General features: G+C 41.6%; 1 protein-coding gene across 2 annotated transcripts in view; it reads right to left on the reverse strand.

The window, feature by feature from the left end:
- Positions 1-23,967, reverse strand: part of LOC117460311 (transmembrane protein 65-like) — an 81,690-nt gene that overhangs the window by 44,270 nt on the left and 13,453 nt on the right. For both annotated transcript variants that reach the window (XM_071206145.1, XM_071206146.1), the window contains exons 3-5: positions 17,343-17,385; positions 8,372-8,439; positions 7,307-7,361 (exon numbers count right to left, since the gene is read on the reverse strand). In XM_071206145.1, the coding sequence (XP_071062246.1) occupies positions 7,307-7,361; positions 8,372-8,439; positions 17,343-17,385 (166 nt within the window). The remainder of the gene's footprint in view (positions 1-7,306; positions 7,362-8,371; positions 8,440-17,342; positions 17,386-23,967) is intronic.

Raw genomic sequence — 23,967 nt, forward strand, 5'->3', positions numbered from 1 at the left:
CAAGGAGCCGGCAGGACCCCCGGCAGGAGAGCAGACGGCGGGACCTCCAACGGGACAGGACAAAGGGCCGGCAGGACCCCCGGCAGGAGAGCAGTCGACGGGGCCTCCAACGGCACAGGACAAAGGGTTGGCAGGACCCCCGGCAGGAGAGTAGTCGGCGGGACCTCCAACGAGACAGGACAAGGAGCTGGCAGGACCCCCGGCAGGAAAGTAGACGGCGGGACCCCCAACGGGACAGGACAAAGGGTTGGCAGGACCCCCGGCAGGAGAGTAGTCGGCGGGGCCTCCAACGGCACAGGACTAAGAGTTGGCAGGACCCCCGGCAGGAGAGCAGTCGGCGGGACCACCAACGAGACAGGACAAGGAGCTGGCAGGCCCCCCGGCAGGAGAGTAGGCAGCGGGACCTCCAACGGGACAGGACACATGGTTGGCAGGACCCCCGGCAGGAGAGCAGTCGGCGGGACCCCCAACGGGACAGGACATGGAGTTGGCAGGACCCCCGGCAGAAGAGCAGTCTGCGGGACCTCCAACGGCACAGGACATGGGGTTGGCAGGACCCCCGGCAGAAGAGTAGTCTGCGGGACCTCCAACGGCACAGGACCTGGAGACATTTGTCTCCGTGTCCAATGCTGCGCCATCCAGGCCACGGGCAAGGCAATTGGGATCATGGTGGTGCAGGAAAGAGCGAGATGGCCCAACCTCACCACTCTCCCAGACCGGGAAAAGGAGGATGTGCTGGATATGCCCATCATTCCCGAGGGAATTTTTTGCTCCGCTCTCGCCTCCATGCAAAGGAGGTGTGAGACGAAGAAGAGGGAGGACGAGGCACTCCACCTCTGCCTCCCTCGAAGGGTCCAGCCGCTGCTCTCGAAGCAGCAGTCCTCTGCCCAAGCTGCCTCGAACTCTGCCTGGTTTAAAACACTGAAGACGCAGAGGTCGCAGCCCACCCCGAGTCCCCAGCCCAGGCTGGAGACAAGGGCAAGTTGGCCGAGAAAATCTCCGGTTCCGGCTGCAGCTCAGGCTCAGCCAACCCAGAATTTCGGCCAGCAGTCGAGGAAGAAGAAGCGAGCGGTGTGACAGCCCCTCCTTCTCCCCTCCGTGAATGTGTTCCCGCTGCCTCGAGAGATGCCTAAACACCATCTTCAAGTCCGCACAAACACATGTCACATGCTGATTGATTCCTCTGTCATAAAACATTTGCCGCTGAGGCATCCAGGCTTCAGGCCGAGGGCGCAGCAAAAAAAAAATGAAAAGAAAATCAATAAAACCAATAAACAGCCCGCCAATTCTTCCCCTTTTGAGAGCAGCTACGGCATCTCTCAAAAGGCGGATTATTGACGGGTCTGTGAAGGCACCACCGCCACGCGCACGCGCAGTGCCGGCTGGGGCTTTAAGGGCACCACCGTCACGTGCATGCGCAGTGCCGGCTGGGGTCGTAAGGGCTCCACCGTCACACGCATGCGCAGTGCCGGCTGGAGCCGTAAGCGTGACATCTCAGCTGGCTCTAAGGAGCATACAGCAGGAGATACTCACGACATCTGCCTGGGCTTCTCAAAACAGTTATACTTTATCTGTTTTCACAAGCCCAGAGAGAGTCAACCCATATTCTGGAGAGAGAGACCCTCTCTCTCCTAGAAAGAAGGGTTTTATCTATAATGCCCGCCGAGCAGAGTCAGATTATGCAGACAAATGTCCTCGTAAAGCACCCGCTCAACATGGGGCTCATAATAAAACTAAACCCCGCGCGCCACGGCGTGCGGAGAGTATTGGTTATTATGTAATGCGTAGTGGCACTACACCCGACTTTTCTAGTGCGGGACGCGCCTACGGGTGCTGTCCTTTCACGGAAGGTGGTCACCACGGACGCATGTCAGACAGGCTGATAGGGTATTTACGAAGGTCGCCCGGTGAGGGGTCTCTAGAGCAGAGACCTCCAGCGGGCGCACGTAAATTACCCGGAGCTTTTAGCGGTGTTCCCCACCCTAAAACGCTTCCTGCCTTCTCTCAGAGGACACCATGTCCTCGTGAGGACAGACAACACGATATCGTGTATGAACCGCCAAGGGAGGTTGCATGGTCCCCAGTCACACACACTGGCACACAAACTGATTCCTTGGAGCGGCAGACGTCTCCTCTCTCTGAGAGCGACACAGGTACCGGGAGTGATGCTCCTCGGGACAGAACTACTATCCAGAGGTGCACCACTCTATGCAGACTGGACTCCTCATCCAAGGATCGTGAGTCCGCTGTGGGTGCGTTACAGCGGAGCCGCGTTAAATCTGTTCGCATAAAGAAAAAATGCTCAATGACAGCTGTTCTCTTTAATGCACGATTTAAACGCACTGTTAGGCGGGGACGCACTCGTACACGATTGACCTCCGGGTCCTCTGTACGCGTTCCCACCCCTGGCTCTGTTACCCCCAACTCTGGCCACAAGGACACATCTCTTTTCAATGTCCTGTCGGGGTGATTTTATCATTTCTACAGGACTTGATCGATAAACACAGAGCTTTCTGGGGGCTGGGCTTTGAGGGTAAGACGGCTAGCCAACATCCTTTGGTTTGCCGTTTTATGAAGGGAGCTCGTAGGCTCCTCCCTGTCTCCAGGTCGCTGGTGCCCTTATGGGACCTGGCAGTGGTTTTAAATGGGCTCAAAATGACCCCATTTGAACCCCTGGAAGGAGCTGACATGAAACATCTGTCACTCAAGACAGTGCTGTTACTGGCCCTGGCATCCGCCAAGCGGGTCAGCGGTATTCATGCACTGTCTGTACATCCCTCATGCACTCAGTTCGCCCCAGGGCAAACGAGAGTGTTGTTGAAACCCAACCCTGCCTTTACACCAAAGGTGGTTGGTTCGTGTACCCCAATTGACATTGAGGCATTTCCTCCGCCGCTGGTTTCCTCCGGGGAGCAGCAGCAGGATCTGTTGTGTCCAGTCCGGGTTTTACACACATATATGGACAGATCAAAAGAGCTTCGTCTTAATTACCAACTCTTCGTGTCCTGGGCTAACCCTCACAAGGGTAAGCCTGTTACTAAGCAACGGCTCTCCCACTGGATTGTGGAGGCAATTGCTTTGGCCTATACGAGTCAGAATTTGCAAGCACCTTCGGGTCTGCGGGCTCACTCGACTCGGGGCCTGGCTACATCCTGGGCTTTGTTCAAGGGTGTTTCCATCCAAGACATCTGTGCAGCGGCGAGCTTCCTCGTCGCTGACTTTTGTCCGCTTTTACAGGCTAGACGTCTCCGCTCCAAGCGTGGCCCGAGCAGTGCTGGGCACCTTGTTGAGTCGGGACTCTACCTGTTAAATTCTGGTTGATCTGTGATTTTCGAGATAAGCTCGTCTGGCAATACGGGAGCTACAATATCCCATAGCGAGACATCGAACGGAGTGTTATGAATGAGAACTTTAGGTTACTTACGTAACCCCAGGGCTCAGAGTAACATTAAGTGAGATGTCTCACCAGACGGCCCTCCTTGCTATGGTGAAGCGAGAAGAGGTGCTTATTTTTAATGACGCATGCGTTGTGGCGCAAGCTACTTATAGGGGGTGATTTCCCCTGACGCCAAGATCACCAGCCAATCAGGATTGGCGTAATGAGATTGATGCTTCTGTTTGTTCCGCGATGAGGCGCATCCCATAGTGAGACATCTCACTTCATGTTACTCTGAGAACTGGGGTTACGTAAGTAACCTATAGTTTTTACATTCACCAGTCTTAGACAGTGAGAGGGAGGGGCATGATCGGGTTTTGTCCCACATGACTCTAAACAGCTCAATAGGCACACACTGTAGACACTAATTAGAAGAACACAGACTAAAACAGCAATGTACAGACAAATCAGATGATTAAACATGATCTTAAAATATATTTTATATATTTTTTATTGAATTTTATTATTTTTATTATTAGATATTAATAGGATCCCTATAAAGTATATTCATTACTCATTATTCTCTACCAATAGTTAATTAAAGACTTTATATAATGACTATTTTGCACATCCCTTTCAAGATTTCAAGATGTTCTAAGGTTTATTGACATATCATATACACAACTACGGTGTAGTTATGCAATGAATGAAAAACTTGGGTCGCAGGTTCCTCAACAGTGCATTACAAGACATCTATCAATATGTGTCCACCATTAAACTGTCATATTCTGCACATTTCTTATACTATCTACATACATCTTATAAGAGTATAATACATATGTATAATATCAGTTAAAATAAGTACTTCAACATAGTTAACATTGCTGGAGGTATACACATATTGACAGATGTCTTGTAATGCACTGTTGAGGAACCTGCGACCCAAGTTTTTCATTCGTATATTTATGATCCACTGTCGAGACGAAAGTCAATATATAATATCTGTGAAAAACGGACTAATAAATAATTATGTGTTTTCATTTAGAGTATTATTATTATTATTATTATTATAGTATTGTTCAATACCAGGAGAGGGTATTTGTTTATTTTTGATAGCATGGGCTACTTTTCAGAAGCGAGCTGTAGAAAAGATATGAATGCCGCTTCCGGCAACACAGCTACAAAAGGGGTGTAGTTTGTGATGGCCGGTCTCTTGTTCTCAAAGCCATCACACACAGTGTGTGTGAGGCTCCGGAGACGCCGTTGGTATGTTTATTGTGTTTATGTACTTGATCTGGTGCCGCACTTTGCGAGAGTGCTGTTGTGCAATCAGCTGTGTTTTTTACGCAGCGCGGTCTGCCTGTGCTCCGTTTGTTTTCTGTGTAATTTAGACGGCGCAGGTGTTCAGATGAGGTTTTCTCTGGTGCTTGTTTCCAAGTGGAGATAAACACTCTTATTAATTCATTTAAGTTAATGATGTGGTTTTAAAGTAACAATTTATCCTTTTTAATTAAAACATAGTTTGTGGTGCTATTATTGGTATTATTGAGAATGCAGTGAGACCTGCAAAATGTTTGTAATTTGTGTAGCATGTGAGCTAACTTTTGTTTGTCCTTTGTGTTTTGAAGGTTTTCAACCTGATCAATTCTTGGAGCTGTCTTGATAAATAAAGACAAAAAGAACGAATTTGAGTTGTCCAAAGCGTCCTCTGTTGCCCTCTAGCCTATCAAGTCAGGCTAAATCACTGGTACAGGCCAAAAACCTGAAGGACTTGACATCCACATCACGTTTTCAATTTTGGCGGCAGTTCTTCCTGTTTGTCTAGAAGTCTTCTCAGCAGGGCTCTATAAATAGAGAACTATGGCAGATATGTAATATTTAATGCAGCCGAACTGTGTATTACAATGCCGTTATGTGATGACTTTCAAAGAGAAAAGCAAGCACACTCGGAATAAAGTATTATTTTTATGTTTTCGGATTTCACATCGCATGAACACCATCTCCCAACGTGCATTGCGGATAAACTATCCAATCACCGAGCTGAGGATCTTGCCTACGTCTGTTTCCGGTATTGCTTATGACGATGTGATGTGAGATGTGAGACTGGGTTGGAGAATTGCACAGGGGAAAATAACATATCTATGTCACAATTTTAGATGCGGATTTTGTTAAACTAATAAGTTTGTGCTGTGGACCAACACTATACTTTGACGGGGAAGGGGGTAGCAATAAAGATAACACCATTAAACAGTTACACAACATAACAGAAATAATATCGATAGCAGCGTCCCTAGCAACCACCTTGGTAACAATGAACACGTTGTGTGTACAGTACACAATTTCCTGAAGTAATCTTCGTAATAACTAGAAAACTAAAAATCTGAAATAACAACTCATATTTCTTGCATCAAATGACATCAAAACACATTTTAATGGCCAAACTAACCTTAAAATAGGCATTTTCCACCGAGAATAAAACAAAGGTCGGCCATGTTTTTTTTTTATGCGGAGAGAAATTTGAAGATCACGTGACATAGACGCCAGCTTTTGGAAATGAATGGTGAAAAAAAACATAGGGATCCTACAATTTCAGAGGCGTTTTTGTAGAAATACTATGTCCCAAGTTGTGGACCAACGTAGTTCCACTTTCAGTATACTGAGTACATTTGGTCTTTGACAGCTTGAGGTAAAATAAAAGCACACAAGCAGCAACAAAGAGTCAGAAGAGGAAAGACAAGACTTAGAAGTGGGAATGTCAGCTCCCTTTAAACTTCTATAAACCATAGACAACAACACAGTAAAGAGACTGAGCTGGAGCAGGGACAAATAAAAGAGTGTGTCCCCAAAACTAGTCCCATCATTCATTCTGATGCTTACTGACAGTGATGGTGTTGATTGCGGATATAGGATATGCAGAAGGGTTGAAATACTAAGCAATTATTTATAATGGTTGTTTTTACTTTGCTTCACTAGCTTCACTGTGCTCCTCTATTTAAAGCTCCCGTCCACATTCACATGCAGTGTAATATGACGTAACCAGAGTGTCTGTCACATACGCTGAAAGGGAACATGGGATAACATTACAATGCAAACGTAAAGTGGATATTAACACATTCTGCTTGTCTTATTATAGTCATGAAATAATCATTATCTAGGGCAGCCTCTCTCTCATTCCTATTTCTTTCTCTAATGTTATCTTTTTGAATTAGTGTCACAGCAAGGTTTCAATTGTGACTTTATCATTAAAGCTTCATTATGAGAATGGGAATTCTGCCGACACTGAAATTGAAAATACCTTCTTCTATTTCTGTTTTAAAGAGTTGGGAGTCCAATATGATTTGGCATACCAGCACTCTAATTTGGAAGTAGATGAAGATTTCAACTTGAAGTCTGTGCCGAGAAAAAGTATGTCTGAACTCAAGTCTGAGGTAATAGTTTGTGTCAAATATACATTTATTTCAAGATTCTTCTCCTCCCAGAAGTGGCTATTAAGTGAGCAATTAAATCATAAGTTTGGAAGTAAGGAAATCATGTTAAAATCTGTCATAACAGAAATGTAATGTAATTCTTTATTAATAGCTGTGTTTGGAAAGAGACCAGTTTGATTTGCAGCAACATCATGGACATTTCTCTTTTGTCAGTGCAGATATCGTTCAGACGTTTATATTATGAAACCATTTACTGACTCAAGGACATCAAACTAAATAAAATTCAGTACATTTCTAAAAGCTACAGAATCAATACAAGTACAACATTGTGGATAAAACACTGCCTCTTTGTCCCACAAAAATGAAAACCATCCAATAGAAAACAACAACAAAAACATCTCTCTTCCTCTTTTAACAGCCTAATGGACTCTCTCATTGGTATTACAAATATACATTTTCCTTAAAAAAATATAGCTGGATAAAGGTCCTGAGATTCCCTTACCTGCCATAGTTGAAATGCCGAGGATCACTCCGATGGATAACTCAATATGTGTTCCCTGGGAGGAACAAACAAACACAAACACACTCGTTATGGTTCATTTGTATGATTTTAAAATGTTCAATTTATTTTTATCATTTTATAATACAAACAATCAGTGGAAGCTTATGTATGAGTTATAGAATGGAATATATTGTATTTGTATATTTTTTCTCCATGACATTCAGAGAGGAATACAACAATGAATTATTTAACGGAGGCTGACTTGGTGTCTCCTGTGCATCATAACAAAAGGTTATTCTGGACTACAAAGCTTTTAAAGATATTTTCTAAAATGTCAGTCCCTCAGTTTCCTGGTTTTAGTGGATAATACAAAACGTAAATCAACCAAAGATCTAGGGTATAGTAGTTTATCAAAAAAGTACGGATTTAAAAAAGTACAGGCAGATAAATATTTGGTGCCAACACAATCTTTCTTTATCTTTTTGGCAAAGTTATTCCATGTCATTACTGTAAATGTAAGATATTCTTTATTGTTTTTTCCCTTGTATATATATCTCAGTTGGTCTGTTCATTTCCCTGTAGATGCCTCCAAAATAATTGAACATCTCTGGGTTGGAAAATAACCCGGCTGTGAAAGCACACATTAAAAGGAAGCTGAAGAATATTATATTTTAATTTCCTGAGCAGGATCACATTGTTCCACTGTGGTTAGATTTCATTATTTAAACAACTTTACAAAGACTTAATAAGAGGTGGGTATGCTTGTGGCAGACACACTGCTAAAAATAGTTTCAGATGAAATGAGAAATGGAAGGACTGGAGATGAGAGACAGAGCGCCAAACATGACTGATAGAAAAACAGGAAATATACTGAGCTATAAATACATTAGCATAAAATAAAGAGATTTCTCCTTTTTGCCTTGATGCTTCCTTCAAAGCTTCCTACAGTATCATAAATACATACACATACAATATATTATTCAAGCGCAGATTCAGTGGAAATCCATCTCTTCACACCGAGTGAATGTGTATTCGCAGTGAACTCCATGAAGCGGACACACTTACAGCTACAATCATAATGCAGTTATCCAGGAATCCAAATCCAACGAAAGGGATAGCGTTGTGCAGCAGAACTGTGAAATAACAAACAAACAATACATCACAATCAGTTGTGTTAAGGTCTTCATTAATATGCAATAACCCATTAGACATAATTGAGCATTTCAAAGCAGACCTCTGAGATACAGCAACATTATTTCACAAGACACAAAACCCGTCCCTATTTAAAAGAAAATTATAGTCTAATCTAGTCATTTATTCACAAAAGTTTTAATATGTTGTTATACCATTAGCTTTGATGATGTAACATCCACAGTGTAATCCAAGTGTGAAGATTGTTAGTTTATTCCCTAAACTTTATAGAATATGTGACATAAAATGATTAATTTAACCCCATAGATATTTTTAAAGTACCATAATGTGTTAGATATAACCCTTTTCTTTCTATAGCACAGTGAAGACCATTTGAATATTTTTCCACCTCACATTTGGAAAAGTATCAATCATCTTTGAAAATCCAAAAAGGAATGAGATTCAACCTTGACCTTTTGTGTGAGTAGTGTTATGAATATAAAGCAGCTCCATTTCCTCAAAGAGGCTATCAAAATGTATATATTTTACACAGAGTAATGTATTTGTCCCTTTACATGTGTAGAGTATACTGTATAATATTCATAATATTATTAAATATTATGAATATGTCTTTATTATCAGGCTATGTTCCACAATCATTCAAAGTAGCAGTGATAAAACCGCTTCTTAAAAAGCACAACCTCGATCCAGAGGTTTTAGCCAACTATAGCCCTATTTCTAACCTTCCGTTCCTCTCAAAAATTCTTGAGAAAGCGGTCACAAAACAGTTGTGTGATTACTTAAAAAACAATGATTTATTTGAAGATTTTCAGTCTGGCTTTAGAACACATCATAGCACAGAGACAGCTCTGGTTAAAGTCACAAATGACATTCTAATAGCCTCAGACAAGGGACTTGTCTCTATTCTTGTTTTGCTCGATCTCAGTGCTGCATTTGATACTATCGACCATGATATCCTATTGCAAAGACTAGAGCACTTAGTTGGCATACAGGGAACTGCTTTAAGCTGGTTTAGGTCCTATCTATCTGAACGCTCTCAGTTTGTACGTGTTAACGATGAATCTTCCACGCAAACCAAAGTTAGCCATGGAGTGCCACAGGGCTCAGTGCTCGGACCTATTCTGTTCACATTATATATGCTTCCGTTAGGCAATATTATAAGGAATCATTCTGTAAACTTTCATTGTTATGTGGATGATACTCAACTATATTTATCAATCAAGCCTGATGAAATTAATCATCTAAATAAAATTCAAGACTGCCTTAAGGACTTAAAAACGTGGATGACCTTAAACTTTTTGATGTTAAACACGACCAAAACTGAAGTTATTGTACTTGGCCCGAAGAATCTACGAAACAAATTATCTAAAGATATACTAACTATGGATGGCATTAATTTGGCCTCCAGTGAGACTGTAAGGAATATTGGTGTTATATTTGATCAGGATTTATCCTTTAACGCCCACATAAAATCAATTTCAAGGACCGCCTACTTCCATCTACGTAACATTACAAAAATCAGGCATATCTTGCCTCAAAACGATGCAGAGAAACTAGTCCATGCATTTGTTACTTCTAGGCTGGATTATTGTAACTCTTTATTATCAGGGAGTACCAAGAAGTCAGTCAAGTCGCTTCAGCTGATTCAAAATGCTGCGGCTCGTGTACTAACCAGAGTTAGGAAAAGGGACCACATTACTCCTGTTCTGGCTGCCTTACACTGGCTCCCTATAGAACACAGGATAGAATTTAAAATTCTTCTTCTCGCCTACAAAGCCCTTAATGGGCAGGCACCATCTTACCTTAAAGAACTCATTATACCCTACTGTCCTACTAGGGCATTGCTTTCCAAGAATGCAGGGTTGTTGGTTGTTCCTAGAATATTTAAAAGTACAATGGGAGCCAGAGCCTTTTCTTATCAAGCTCCACATTTGTGGAATCAGCTTCCAGTTTGTGTTCGGGCGGCAGACACCCTATCCGTTTTTAAGAGTGCGCTTAAGACCTTCCTTTTTGATAAAGCTTATAGTTAGGGCTGATTAGATTCAGCCCCTAGTTTTGCTGATATAGGCTTAGTTTGTCGGGGGACATCTTACTTCTTCCTTCTCTCTGTCTATACCTGTTTACTCTCATGTTCCGATTAACCCAGCTTCCCCAAATGTCTTTCTTTTTGGTGTCTATATACGCTGGGATCCGGAGTCATGGATGATCCTGCGGTCCTGTGTCCTGGATCGCGAGTCGTGGCTGTGGTCCTGGATCATCGGTCCTGGATGGATATCCTCGTGGATTCATCTTCCTATTATACACACATGCATTTCCAAACATTTGGACTACCTATGTTGCAAATGTATTATCTTTTCAATTTACACACGGCATCTATTGCACGTCTGTCCGTCCTGGGAGAGGGATCCCTCCTCTGTTGCTCTCCCTGAGGTTTCTCCCATTTTTCCCTTTAAACTGGGTTTTCTTCGGAAGTTTTTCCTTGTACGATGTGAGGGTCTAAGGACAGAGGGTGTCGTATTGTTATACTGATATTCTGTACACACTGTGAAGACCACTGAGACAAATGTAACATTTGTGATATTGGGCTATATAAATAAACATTGATTGATTGATTGATAGAGCGAGTGTGTGTGTAACATGTTTAGACAAGCTACAGTGGAATATCATTTTGCTGCGATGAAAGTGAATTTCAAATGTCAAATCCTGAGAAAGGTCTAGCTTATTATGGTTTTAAATTCGAGCAAAGTTAAAGCTATAGTGTTCTGCAGAAAAGGGATTGCTTTAAAGAATAATAGCTCCTGAATGCCACTAATGTATTTAATCAAGCTCTTGTTTTACTGCAACACACTCTCACTCCCTAAGCGTCCAATAGCGACGTTTGGTCAGTGTCCGTGGCGTCCAATTGTGACGCTCCTAGGCTCCTTCAGCATCATAAAGGGACGCAAATAGCTTTCAACTGATTGCAATGTATTCCCATCTGCGTCGGGATTTGACGCTCATGGAAGCACGGCATTCGTTTGTGTCGGCTGCCCTTAAAGGTAATGTGAGCGTCCATTCCCATTGGATAACGGAGAATTGTACACCCGGATGTAAGTATTCCTCTTACTGTCGATTGATTTTACAGTGATATCTGCACTACTCATCGACTAAAAAACACCAGATTATCCTTGTTAATTACACAACATTGATTGGCTTAAATTGTGTGCAATGCTTTTGTATTTTTCCCCTTCGATTCGGAGAAACACATATTTGTTCTGAGTAAAGGATGGCAGAAGACACTACACTACCCAGAATCCCCAGCTATCGTTTGGACTACACCATGTGCTCTGTTTGACAAACCCCGTGATAGTCCTCAAGCTCTGTGATTGGAGAGTGTGCTCCGAGGGTGAAGCCGATTCTCGAACAGCACTTGAAATGGGATGGAACCACGGCAGACTGTCCAAAACTGGATTTGAACGGGTCCACCGCGTCCCCCCTCCCCCACCCCGTCCCCAGAACTACACATGCTGGCTATTCTGTTTCGCAACATGTTCTCTATGGCACGTCTCTACTGGGAGTTGTAGTTTTAAAGACGTTTTCGTATTCCCCATAATAAGAAGTTGCCAGTATTAAACTGTGTACATCCCTGGAGGTTTAGGGGACAGGAAACACTCACATTTAAAACATATAATTAATAAATGGGTGAAAATTGCTTGTGCCCATTATGGGCAGTATTAATATATATACCCACATGCCAGCTAAGGTCAGAAGAGCTTTATTTAGTCTTATGTTTGTGACCCCTGTGATAACATTACATTACATTAATTGATAAGCCTGAAACATGCACTTGTCAAGGTTCAGAGGCACATTTTGCAAATATGGCAGTAGCCATCGATCAGCTTAAGATAAGATATACTTTATTGATCCCAAGTTGGAACATTTGCGTTACATCAGCATGTGTAACAGTTAAATATGCAGTTTATTTGAAAATCATTTAGTATAATCACACAAATTCTGTGTTTTATATTCAACAATTCTGTGTTCTTTATTTATTGATTGTTCAATACCTGACAAGGCTGGAGATGAAATATCTACATACATCTTATAAGAGTATAATACATTATGTATAATATCAGTTAAAATAAGTGCAACATAGTTAACATTGCTGGAGGTATGCACAAATATTGATAGATGTCTTATAATGCACTATTGAGGAACCTGCAACCCAAGTTTTTCATTCAGTGCAGAACTACACCACAGTTGTGTAGGCCTATATGATATGTCAATAAACCTTAGAAAATCTTGAAATCTTGAAAGGGATGTGCAAAATAGTCATTATATACAGTGTTTAATTAACTATTAGTAGAGAATAACGAGTAATGAATATACTTTATAGGGATCGTATTAATATCTAATAATAAAAATAATTAAATTCAATAACATGCTTTAACCACCAGGTGTCCCTTTATATCAGCTGTGCACCTTTATGGTGTAAATACAGCCTATCTACCAATTGGATCAAATATAAAAGTGAGCCGAATTAGTGTTGATACTGCAAGGAGACGTATTGTGTGAAAAGAAATGTAAGATGTTGTTTAATGGCTGATATATTTATGATCCACGTCACGTTTTCAGTTCCTCATGTTTGTCTAGAGGTCTTCTCATCAGGGCTCTATAAATACAGAACTACGGCAGATATATAATATGTAATGCAGCCGAACCGTGTATTACAATGCCGTTATGTGATGACTTTCAAAGAGAAAAGCAAGCACACTCGGAATAAAGTATTATTATTTTTTTTTTTAATATTTTCGGTCTGTTTCCGGTATTTGTTAATGACGATGTGCTGTGAGATGTGAGACTGGAATTGCACAGGGGAAAATAACGTAGGCTATCTTTAGATGCGGATTTTGTTAATATGTTTGCGCTGTGGACCAACACTATACGTTGACGGGGAAGGGGGTAGCAATAAAGATAACACCATTAAACAGTTACACAACATAACAGAAATAATATCGATAGCAGCGTCCCTAGCAACCACCTTGGTAACAATGAAAACGTCGCGATTTCCTGAAGTAATCTTCATAATAACTAGCAAACTAAAGATCATGTACATCCACTGCACACATAATCTGAAATAACAACTCATATTTCTCGCATCAAATGACATCAAAACGCATTTTAATGGCCAAACTAACTTTAAAATAGGCATTTTCCACCGAGAATAAAACGAAGTTCGGCCATGTTTTCTTTTTCTGCAGGGAGAAATTTGAAGATCATGTGACATAGATGCCAGCCATCGGAATGAATGGTGAAAAAAACGGGGTTTGTCAAACAGAGCACATGGTGTAGTCCAAACGATAGCTGGGGATTCTGGGTAGTGTAGTGTCTTCTGCCATCCTTTACTCAGAACAAATATTTGTTTCTCCGAATCGAAGGGGAAAAATAGAAAAGCATTGCACACAATTTAAGCCAATCAATGTTGTGTAATTAACAAGGATAATCTGGTGTTTTTTAGTCGATGAGTAGTGCAGATATCACTGTAAAATCAATCGACAGTAAGAGGAATACTTACATCCGGGTGTACAATTCTCCGTTATCCAATGGGAATGGACGCTCACATTACCTTTAAGGGCAGCCGGCACAAACAAATGCCGTGCTTCCATGAGTGTCAAATCCCGACGCAGATGGGAATACATTGCAATCAGTTGAAAGCTATTTGCGTCCCTTTATGACGCTGAAGGACGCCACGGACACTGACCAAACGTCGCTATTGGACGCTTAGGGAGTGAGAGTGTGTTGTTTACTGCAGCTCTGCCTGACTGGAAAAGAAGAATTTCCAATCTTGATGTGTGACTACATACAAACACCTACTCAGTCACTTCCTAAATGCAGACTTGACTGTAATACTACACCAGGGGCAGCTTTGATTGAATGTTGAAGAGCACTCCATCTCTTAGCGCTGAGACCTTATGCTTCCCTGCAGAAAAACAACTAGACACTAAAGAGTGAAGTGAAGGAGACATTCTATTATTCTAGCTCTGCAGAATGCTTTCATACAAAGCATCATCTTAGTCATCTATCACAGATTTTGCCAATGACGCAAAAGGCCTATTCCAACTTAAAACGGACCGCATAGCTTCTTTTTTTAACGTCAAGAGGCGCATTCACACTGCGGTACTTTTCCCACAAAGGTTCATGCGAACTTAGTTCATGATCGCGTTCACACCAAAAAGAGCCGGTTCTAAAATTAGTTCATGCGAACCTTTTTACCCCTAGCAGGGACTTCGGCTCTTTTGTGAGAAAAGAGCTATATTTCTGATTGGCTGGCGGATTGCAAACCACGCCCTGTAAAACTCCCAAAAAGTTTTGTGAAGCCGCCATTTTATTATCCTCGCATTAGCATTATTAGCATTAGCATAGCGCAGAAACGCAGAGAGACTAACTTATGGCAACACAAAATAAAACATGGGAGCGGTGGAGATGAGGAGGTGTCGGCGTTCTGGCGATTTACTCGGAAGGCTTCAGTAGAAGCTGCTGGGACTCCCAGCAGCTTCTACTGAAGCCTGTCCCCAACTCCGGGGACTTCCGGGCCCGGCCGGGGACTTTGGGCGGCAGTATACGCCGTGAAGTGGTTTGCGGCCTGCCAGTAAACCCAAAGCAGAAGAAGAAGAAGTGACGTCAGCGGCTTCATTTGCCTAATCCACCCCCAGGGACTTTTTCCGGTGTGAACGCGATCTGAACTTAGTTCATGCGAACTAAAGAGTTTGCATGAACCTTTGTGGGAAAAGCACCGCAGTGTGAATGCGCCTATAGATAACTAAGATATCCACACTATATTTCCCAATGAGAACTCCTTATCTCCCCAAGAGCGGAAATAAAAAATAGACTCCTCTGGCTATATTGTTCCCATAAATGTACTTTTTGTGAACACTCCAGGAATTAAATGACTATGAAGCTGTTCCTCAATTTTTAAGTGGGTTAGAGTTAGGGTTTATCACGCCTGATCTTTACCCTAGTTACACTTACTGCCATCAGGCCACACTTTAATCATGTGCTATTAACCTTTTGTTCTGTTGTATTCTGTGCAGAGGAATGGTAGGTCTGCCTCTGTGCTTTCCCTATGATCGCAGTGTATCTAACGAACCTATTCTTATCTTCATTAATGCCAAGAAACATTCAGAGCTGTGGAGAGTTTATTAGCAGCTTCCGATGCAAGTGGCATACTAAAACGGGTATGATTACAATAATCAGCTTTTGTTTTTTAAATATTAAAAAACACACAAAATCATCATCTTTTTGGATTTGCTGGAACAAACGATACCACTTTTGAGATTTTCTTTGGCAAACCTCAGCTCCAAATTGCAGTCTCATTTACTCAGTTAAGTCTGCAAAGAGATGAAGCTTTACCAAGGATTTGATCATTTATTAGTTTTTAATTGAGTGTTATGACTCAAAAGTTGAGTGGATGTGTTTTATCAGCAAGTAAACTTTTTACACAGAAGTCATCGTCACGTGAAACTCCCAGTAGGAGATAAGCAAGGCATTGATATACACAACACAAAAACGCTGCTGTCTTGAGGAAAATCCCGACTGTTGTGTTTGACGCTGTTGCTACGGCAACAGCCGAGTACATATTTTTTACATTCGGCTGTGCAGAAAACACTGAGCTTTAGATGAGAGATCTCTCACACGATGTCTTGGTTTCTACTCATAGTGAAAGTCTTTGCTTTTGGACAGGATCAAATCAATGATCACAAGTTGATATGAACCATACCGAGCAGCTGGAGGCAGTAGGAGAGAGATCTGAGGGCATGCCACTACTTGAGCAGCGCAGAGTGAAGTATGCCTATTTTTAGCTGAGTGTGTGCAGGTGGATTACATACGTGTGAGTCTGTCACCTTCAATATTAACTGGGAATTGATCTGCTCACACATTCTATAGATATAAACTAAATAACATCTCACACCAAATACAGAGTGTTGCAAATGTTGGTACATTTTGTGATCTTCTTAAGGGCCTGTCCTTTTCCCCCTCACTGTGCTAATTCTGTTTATTTAAACTAACTTTAAATGTTATAACAATTCGTAATAGATCATGCAATTCATCCGGTTTTTGCCTTGTAAATATAGTATTTGCTAACCACAGGAAGAGCTTCAGTGGAAGGAAAAGTTGGATCTTACAAACCATAAACATTAATCAATAAATATACGATATAAAGGGTCATTAACTGTTCGGACAGTGCCTGCTACTGTACAGCAGCTGGAGTACAAGGAGTCTGTTTACAGTGAGGAGACACAGTCTTAGTCTTGATATCTGGACTGTTTGTTTTCTTTTTCTATTTAACAGCTTTTGAGTGTGTGTGTATATGTGTTTGTGTTGTACTCTGCTAACTGTTGTGGGAACTGTAAAGGACTCTCAAGCACAGTGTCCAGCATGATGTAATAGCTTAATATTGTGTGCTTTGTGTCATAAAGTCAGACGATTTGAACTGTACAGTAGAATCAGCTTTAATATATATCCTTGGGTACCCATGCGTTTGCTACATCAGGTGCAATATATAATGCCATACAGTATCTGCACATGGAAAACGTAAAACCCACAAAGCCACCTACAGCATGTATTCCCTGTCCTTTGGAGAGGACATGGAAAGAAAGTATCAACATCGAAACCGCAACACACCCGGCACATTAACGTTCATTAAGAATGATCTTCATTAATCTTCCTGCTTGATAGACCGTTAAATGAGCGATGTCAACATGCAGGTTTAAGGAGAATATATTTAGTAATCAAGTACTCCTTTAACCACTCTAAATAAAGAAAATAATTAAATACACATATAACAACATACATTCAATTCCTTTTAAAGCATACAGCAATATTACAATGTAATGAGAATGCTTACTATATCTGAGCTCTGCTGAAGTAGGTGCTGAAACTTCAATCTGACTGTGTGTGTCTGTCTGTGTGTGTGTGTGTGTGTGTGTGTGCGTGCGTGCGTGTGTGCGTGTGTGTGTGTGTGTGTGTGTGAGAGACATGGAAAACGGGAGGAAAATATTCAAGGTGTTATGTGATTTAAAACAAAATCACCATAATATTTGAACACAACTGTTTTCTATTAGTGACACTAAAGTTATAAAGGAAACTGTGAAGTTAAATAGTTGTGACATCCGTCTGTGATGAGAAGGTAAAGATTAAATTAGGTGTGGAAATGACACATTAACACAACAGTGTTCTGAACTGTGATGTGACACCGGGACCTGCTGTCAAATACGGAATCATTTCTTTGTTTTTTAGGCTGAAGAAAAGATCCTTTTCTTTGCAGTTTCTGGAAATTGAATTTGAATGAGGTCATGGGAAATGTTACTCCACATAATGAAATTGTTCCATCACTTACATACTGTTATTGCACCACTGCATGTACAAATATGCTTTCGGAGAGGAGAGCTATTCTCGCCAAGTACTTACTCTAGGAAATGACCAGCTATTTAAAATGACCTTATAAATACTTAGAGTAGACATTAAAACACACACATTAAAAACGAATTATCCATCTTTTAATATATAAAGTTTAGGCTGTAACATCACAAAATACAAAGAAAGAAACAAAACATCTGCCTCCCTTCTGTCCGCTGTCCCCACCCCGCCTCACTTCCTCCTTTCCTTTCATGACTCAGTGTCGCATTACGAGCGTCAGGCCACAGCCTTCAGTTCAACGCCCGTCTCATGTTGCTGACACAACAATGGACAATTCTTTACCTCAGCGAGAGCCCTTAAAATAAAGCTCACACTCTATATGTTCATCATCATTATTATTTTCACACACAAACTGTCATTAACTCCTGCTTCTGCACTGCCTTATGAAATATTATCTTTCTAATTCCCTTAGAGAAGTGTAAAGGCTTTGTCTCATTCGACAGCTTTTGCTAAATTCTCTAAGCTACAATAGCATAATCTATCAAACTACAAGAGAGGAAGAAAGCAACAGAGATGAATATCCTAACACAGGAAGACTGATGGCTGTGCCGAAACACATTTCTCTCCATTAAAAAGTCATTCATGGGTGGTTCTAGCTTTTAATTAAAGGCTTTCAACGATTCCCCCTGTGCCCTTCTGTAAACTGATGCATCAACTCCTCACTTATCTCACTGAAACCTCAGCTCATCAGCTGATGCTGTTATATAACAACAATTGCTGTAAGACTTTAAATGAGACTTGAACATTTCAAAGGTACTGGGAAGTCATGCAATTTTCCATACAAGCATTTGAAACTTTGATAAATTCATACACAGTGAATTGCCTAAATATTTTAAATAAAATAACTAAAAACTTCATCCGCATTCAATAATTTCAAATTGATAATTAGACTTTATTACGGTACGTCCACACCAAGCCCCCAGGAAGTGCGCCGGACTCTGTCCCCAACATACGTTGTGTCCAAACCAGTCTATGGTCCAAACGGCGGAACGGCAACTCCCGTATCAGTCCGTGACGTCACCCGGCCCAAAACAACTTTTTCCCATTGACTAACATGGGGAAAGAGACGTCTGTAAATCGGTGGATAATTTTTTTGTAACTAAATAAACTACCCAGTATTAACTATTTTATAGCCCTTATTAGAATCATTCGGTCCTTAAAGTTGTAAAATGCACTAAAAGCCGAATCTAGATTTATTTTCTCTCTCCATTCATGCTAGTGAGGCCGAGAGTGGAAACTCGGGCGGGGCTTAAGGGGCGCATGCTCTGTGAGAGCACATACGGGTTCTTCTGCTCTGGCAGCCAGGCAGGACGGGTAATCTGTGACGTTTCCCTCTCTCAAAAGTTGGGCCATTTTGACTTCATGTGCCAATGAGCAGATCTCATAGAAAAGAACGAGACCCTGCCTCCCACGCTGTATCCAGTTCTTATTATACATCCATGGTCCACACGGCAGCGTGCCTTGAAGCTTGCCGGTGGGCGTGTCTGGCGTGCGACCAACAACCAATCACATTAATCTCCCGCCCTGGACACCCAAGCACGCGGTTTGATTGGCTAGAGCTTGTACTGGCATATGATTTGACGACGCTTGAAAAGTTGAACTTTTCTCAACTTTCGAAGCGAGCAACGGAGGCAAAGCGACGAGACGGAACCACAATGCAGTTCGGCAAAGCATGACGTCACCCCATTCAAAGTGAATGGGAAGCGTCTACGTTGAAGCAACGCTCAGCTCAGCTTGCCACTCTTTTTTTCATGCAAGATCTACTGTGAATATCAGGTGTATCAACCACAACACTGGAAGGTCAGTTACCTTGTTGATGTGCTAACAGCTTTGAGGGACGATAGTACAGTATAATAGAAATTAACGTTAGCCTAGACAAATTCATGAAAGATTTGTCACCTAAAGGGGCTTACACACCAAACTGACACCAAAGAACACGTCCCGACGGACCCGATTGTTGTGTCGCCTCACGTCTCCTGCGTCTTGGCCAACAATCGCACTGGAACACACCGCAAAGACTTCAGCCGACGGCCAAGGAGCACATACGAACTGCACATGCATGAGTAGCAATAACTCTCCTTACCAGCAGGCGGCGGTAGTGTGCATTCGTCATTCAAAAGAGGCAACAACCGGAAAACAGACTGCGTGATAACCGAGAGAAGAAGAACAGACTGCGTGATATAAACAAACAACAAATAGCGTGTGCGTTCCATTTTCACTCTACAACGAGAAGCTCATGGGGCTTTCCCGAACCTGTGTCGAGAGCTGGAGTTCAATGAAATCTCAGATTTGCCTTCTTAATAGTTTGTTTGGGTCCCTCACTTCCGTTTCGCTTCTCATGCACTGATTCGCTAAGCTGAACAGCCAATCAGAGTGATTTCTTTAGCCGACGGCCTTTTACCGACAGGCGGCGGAAAGTGGCAGCACGGCCGAAAAGACACGACGGGGCGGGACACACCAATCTGAGTAGGGCGACAGGACGCTCATCGACGGCCAGACATCTATCGACATCTATCGTCCTTATGTGTGTGTAAGGATCTTTAAACTGACTTTTCAAAACATTATTCTTGAAAAGAAGAAACATCTGTTGTCTGGGCCAGGACTGATTTTCCAGTTTCTGAAAGATCCTTCTTCCTCATTGACGGATAACATTAGAGCAAAGATAAAATGCCCAGTTGATAATTTTCTTCACAAAGTTTTGTCTCACCAAACTATTTCCCAGAGGGCTGATGGCCATACATTGAATGGCCAAAATGTTTCTATCCGTCCAATCTTAAGAAGGAAAGGAGTATGCGCTTGCGCTCCAAATCAGAAGCATGTTCCTGCTATATTCTCCAATTACTTAAAAAGAATGAGACCTGATGAAATTGCAGCCGAGTCACCGTCCCATCACCACTCACATGAGAAATCCCATTAGTGAGATACAAAATCCCTGAAGATCTTCCCCTCCCAATCCACTGGGCTTCATCCAGATATGTATTAGAGCTGCAGAGCTGACATGGCAGACTATTGGCCCAGAACTGCAGTGGTATAAAGTATTGATTGCATGCTATCTCAACTCCCCAGAGCGTATGTGTCAAGAGAATTCAATTACAACTGACGGGAGTGCTGAAAACATTTATTGCCTTTGGTAAGTAGCTAACCACGAGCATGATTAAATACCAAAGCAGCCATGTTTCATTCGTCTTGAAGCATCTCTTATCTTGGACCCTCATACTGCAGAAATACCTGCACAGCACATCTGGCGTCTGAGACAGCTTGTGTTTACAGATTTGGGCACAGATCTCAACTGTTGAGGGCCAAATCAGATACAATAATTCTCATATGCACGTTCCACAAATCTTGGCCTTTCCAGCATTTAGTTTGGAGTGAGAAACTTAAACTATTTAGATGTTTTATTGCACATTTAAAAAAGGAAAGAGAAAATGTAAATAGCAAATGAAAGTATATGTGCAGTTACACTATGGGCTTATCTAAAGAACCTCAATTAATATAATAATAATAAATAATATCTGACTTGATGATGGGGCTAGATGAAAAGTCAGGGGACCATCATGTATATTGCAAATCGACCCAAGCAGGGTGTGAATGTTTGTAGTACATTTCATCACAGTCAATCTAACAGTTGGGTAGTACATTTTGTGACCGGCAAAGCAATCGAGCCATACTGCCACAGCATTTTTAAAAACTGTGATATTCATTTCATCTCAAATTTTACTTCTGAATGATAATGTGCTTTGTCTGGCACCCTGTTTAATCTCCTATTGATGTGAAACTGTATTCCCTACACAGACAGCCAGACCCCCAACTCATCTTCATAAATAATTATGATATACTCCTGTGCTGGCTTTAGCCTTAGCATTTTGGATTTACTTGCTGCTTGCTGCTCTAAAAGTGTATGTTCGAAGAGGCAACCATTAGCACTCAACTTCTTGTTTGCTGTGATTGTTTAAGGATGTGAAAAAGTCACGCTTCCCTGTCTTTGTTTTGCCGAGACAATTGGATCAGTCCACACTTTTGGTGCCAGCGCGGCATGAAATGTGTGAACAACAGAGTTTTAGATTTAGAGATAAGCATGAGAAAAGCCAAGCTCTTTCTCTGCAAAACATATTAATGACCAATACATGCTTGTGTGTCTGTATAGTGAATGAAAATGATAATTAGAGGATATATACGTTTATCTGCCAATTCAGGTGTTTGTGTTACAGAGGTAGAAAAAATAACCTTTGCAAGAGCATTTTTTATTGCAGTACAATGCAGTTTGTGTGTGTGAGAGTGGGCTGTACTAAGAAACATAATTGTTGTCCCCTCAGGACTTTATAGATTTTTAGTTCACTTTCTCACATTGAGTGCATCAGAGTGTGGTTTGATACAACACAGACTGCAGAGTGTGTGTGTGTGTGTGTGTGTGTGTGTGTGTGTGTGTGTGTGTGTGTGTGTGTGTGTGTGTGTGTATGAGCATGTGTTTATCTGTACAGATGGATATCATCATCGTATTATTGTGTTCATTTTGTGTGCAAGCATATTGTTCTGATGTGTGTGACCAAGCATGCATATACTGTATCCGTGTGTGTCTGTGTGTGTATGAGATCAGTAGAACAGAAACACCAGAAGGCTACATCCATTCATCACCCGCACTGCACCTTGATATTCTCCGGTGATTTATGAGGCAGGAAAGAGCAAATTTCACAGCACACAGAATGGGGGTCAGTGGCAGGGACAGTCATTATTAAACACAAAATAAGAGAAAAATGTTGGGGGAAAAACTTTTTTTTTTTACTTGCACAAAAAAAGTTTACAACCAAATGGAAAGCAATCAATACTCAATTATATATTTCTCCATCTATTTAGTCTAACGTAGTTCAGGCAGAATGAGTCCACCTTAAAGCTGTAGATTTGCATATAAATGTACATTTGAAAGAAAGTCCATCTTGTTCTAGTCCCCTTTACATGTATACAGGAGGATTTTTAAAAGTTACCTCACAACTTAATATAGTCTGTCTGCTGAGGAGAAAATAATAAGTAGTCAGTGTACCCTTGTGAGAGGGAATTCAAAAGCACTGGTGCATGACCACACAAAAACAGAAGCCTTACATTTCAGCAAAGTATCTTTTTCCCCCTGTGGGTTCAGCGAACTCTAGATGGCAGGTAGACAAATATATACACCAGTGTATTCCCTGAGTGCCAATTAGCGAAGCTGTGGAGGGCCTGAGACAAAACACAGAAACAGACAAAAACAACCACAACTCCTTGAAAATACCCCCCAGACAAACCACAAGCGACAGCAGGGAACATAAGAGAGTAGCCTCGTTTCCTCTCCGTCTTGAAGTTGGCACCCAGCCAGTAATGAAGGACGAAGCAAAGAATAGCATGATAAAAAGAGATATATTTTTAATTGATCAAGTGACTGCCTAAAATAACTCCACACTGAAGAAAGTTAACAACAGAGATAAAGGTACTTGGAAGCCATGCATTTAACATGAAGTGTTTAGACCAATAATAAAATGTGCTAGTAAGAACATTATCATTGTATTTCCTGTATTACATTTCCTCGAATAAAGATGGGGATACAGGACAACAGATTCCACTTATATAACATAAAGTGCTCACCACAGTTATGATGCAAGTGGATCCAAATCCTGCATCAGCCCTCATTCTACAAAAACCTGTTTTCACTCAAGTTAATTGCAGTTAATTACATGCACCTGGCGTCCTGGCTGTCAATTAGTCATTGATCAGATTACTAGAATCAAAGCCCATACTCTTCAACGGTACTGCACAGGTGTTTCTAATGCTACTTAGAACGTTAGTTTAGCTGTGTACAAACCATATTCCAGTTTCTCTTTTATGCTCCTTCTTCGTGTGGGACGACTTTGTGTTTTTATGGATGGCTGTTATTGTACATAGCAAATGCAGGGAATTTGCAACAATGAGAAATTGGCACAAACCTGCATCTTTAACCAGGTTCTACACAAATGTACAATTGTTATGCACTGACTATTCCAGGTGGTTTCAGCCATGCGAGTGCTGTTTACCATGCTCTATTGTTCACT

The sequence above is a fragment of the Pseudochaenichthys georgianus genome, chromosome 16 (genome assembly GCF_902827115.2).
Source record: "Pseudochaenichthys georgianus chromosome 16, fPseGeo1.2, whole genome shotgun sequence".
Taxonomy (NCBI): Eukaryota; Metazoa; Chordata; class Actinopteri; order Perciformes; family Channichthyidae; genus Pseudochaenichthys; species Pseudochaenichthys georgianus.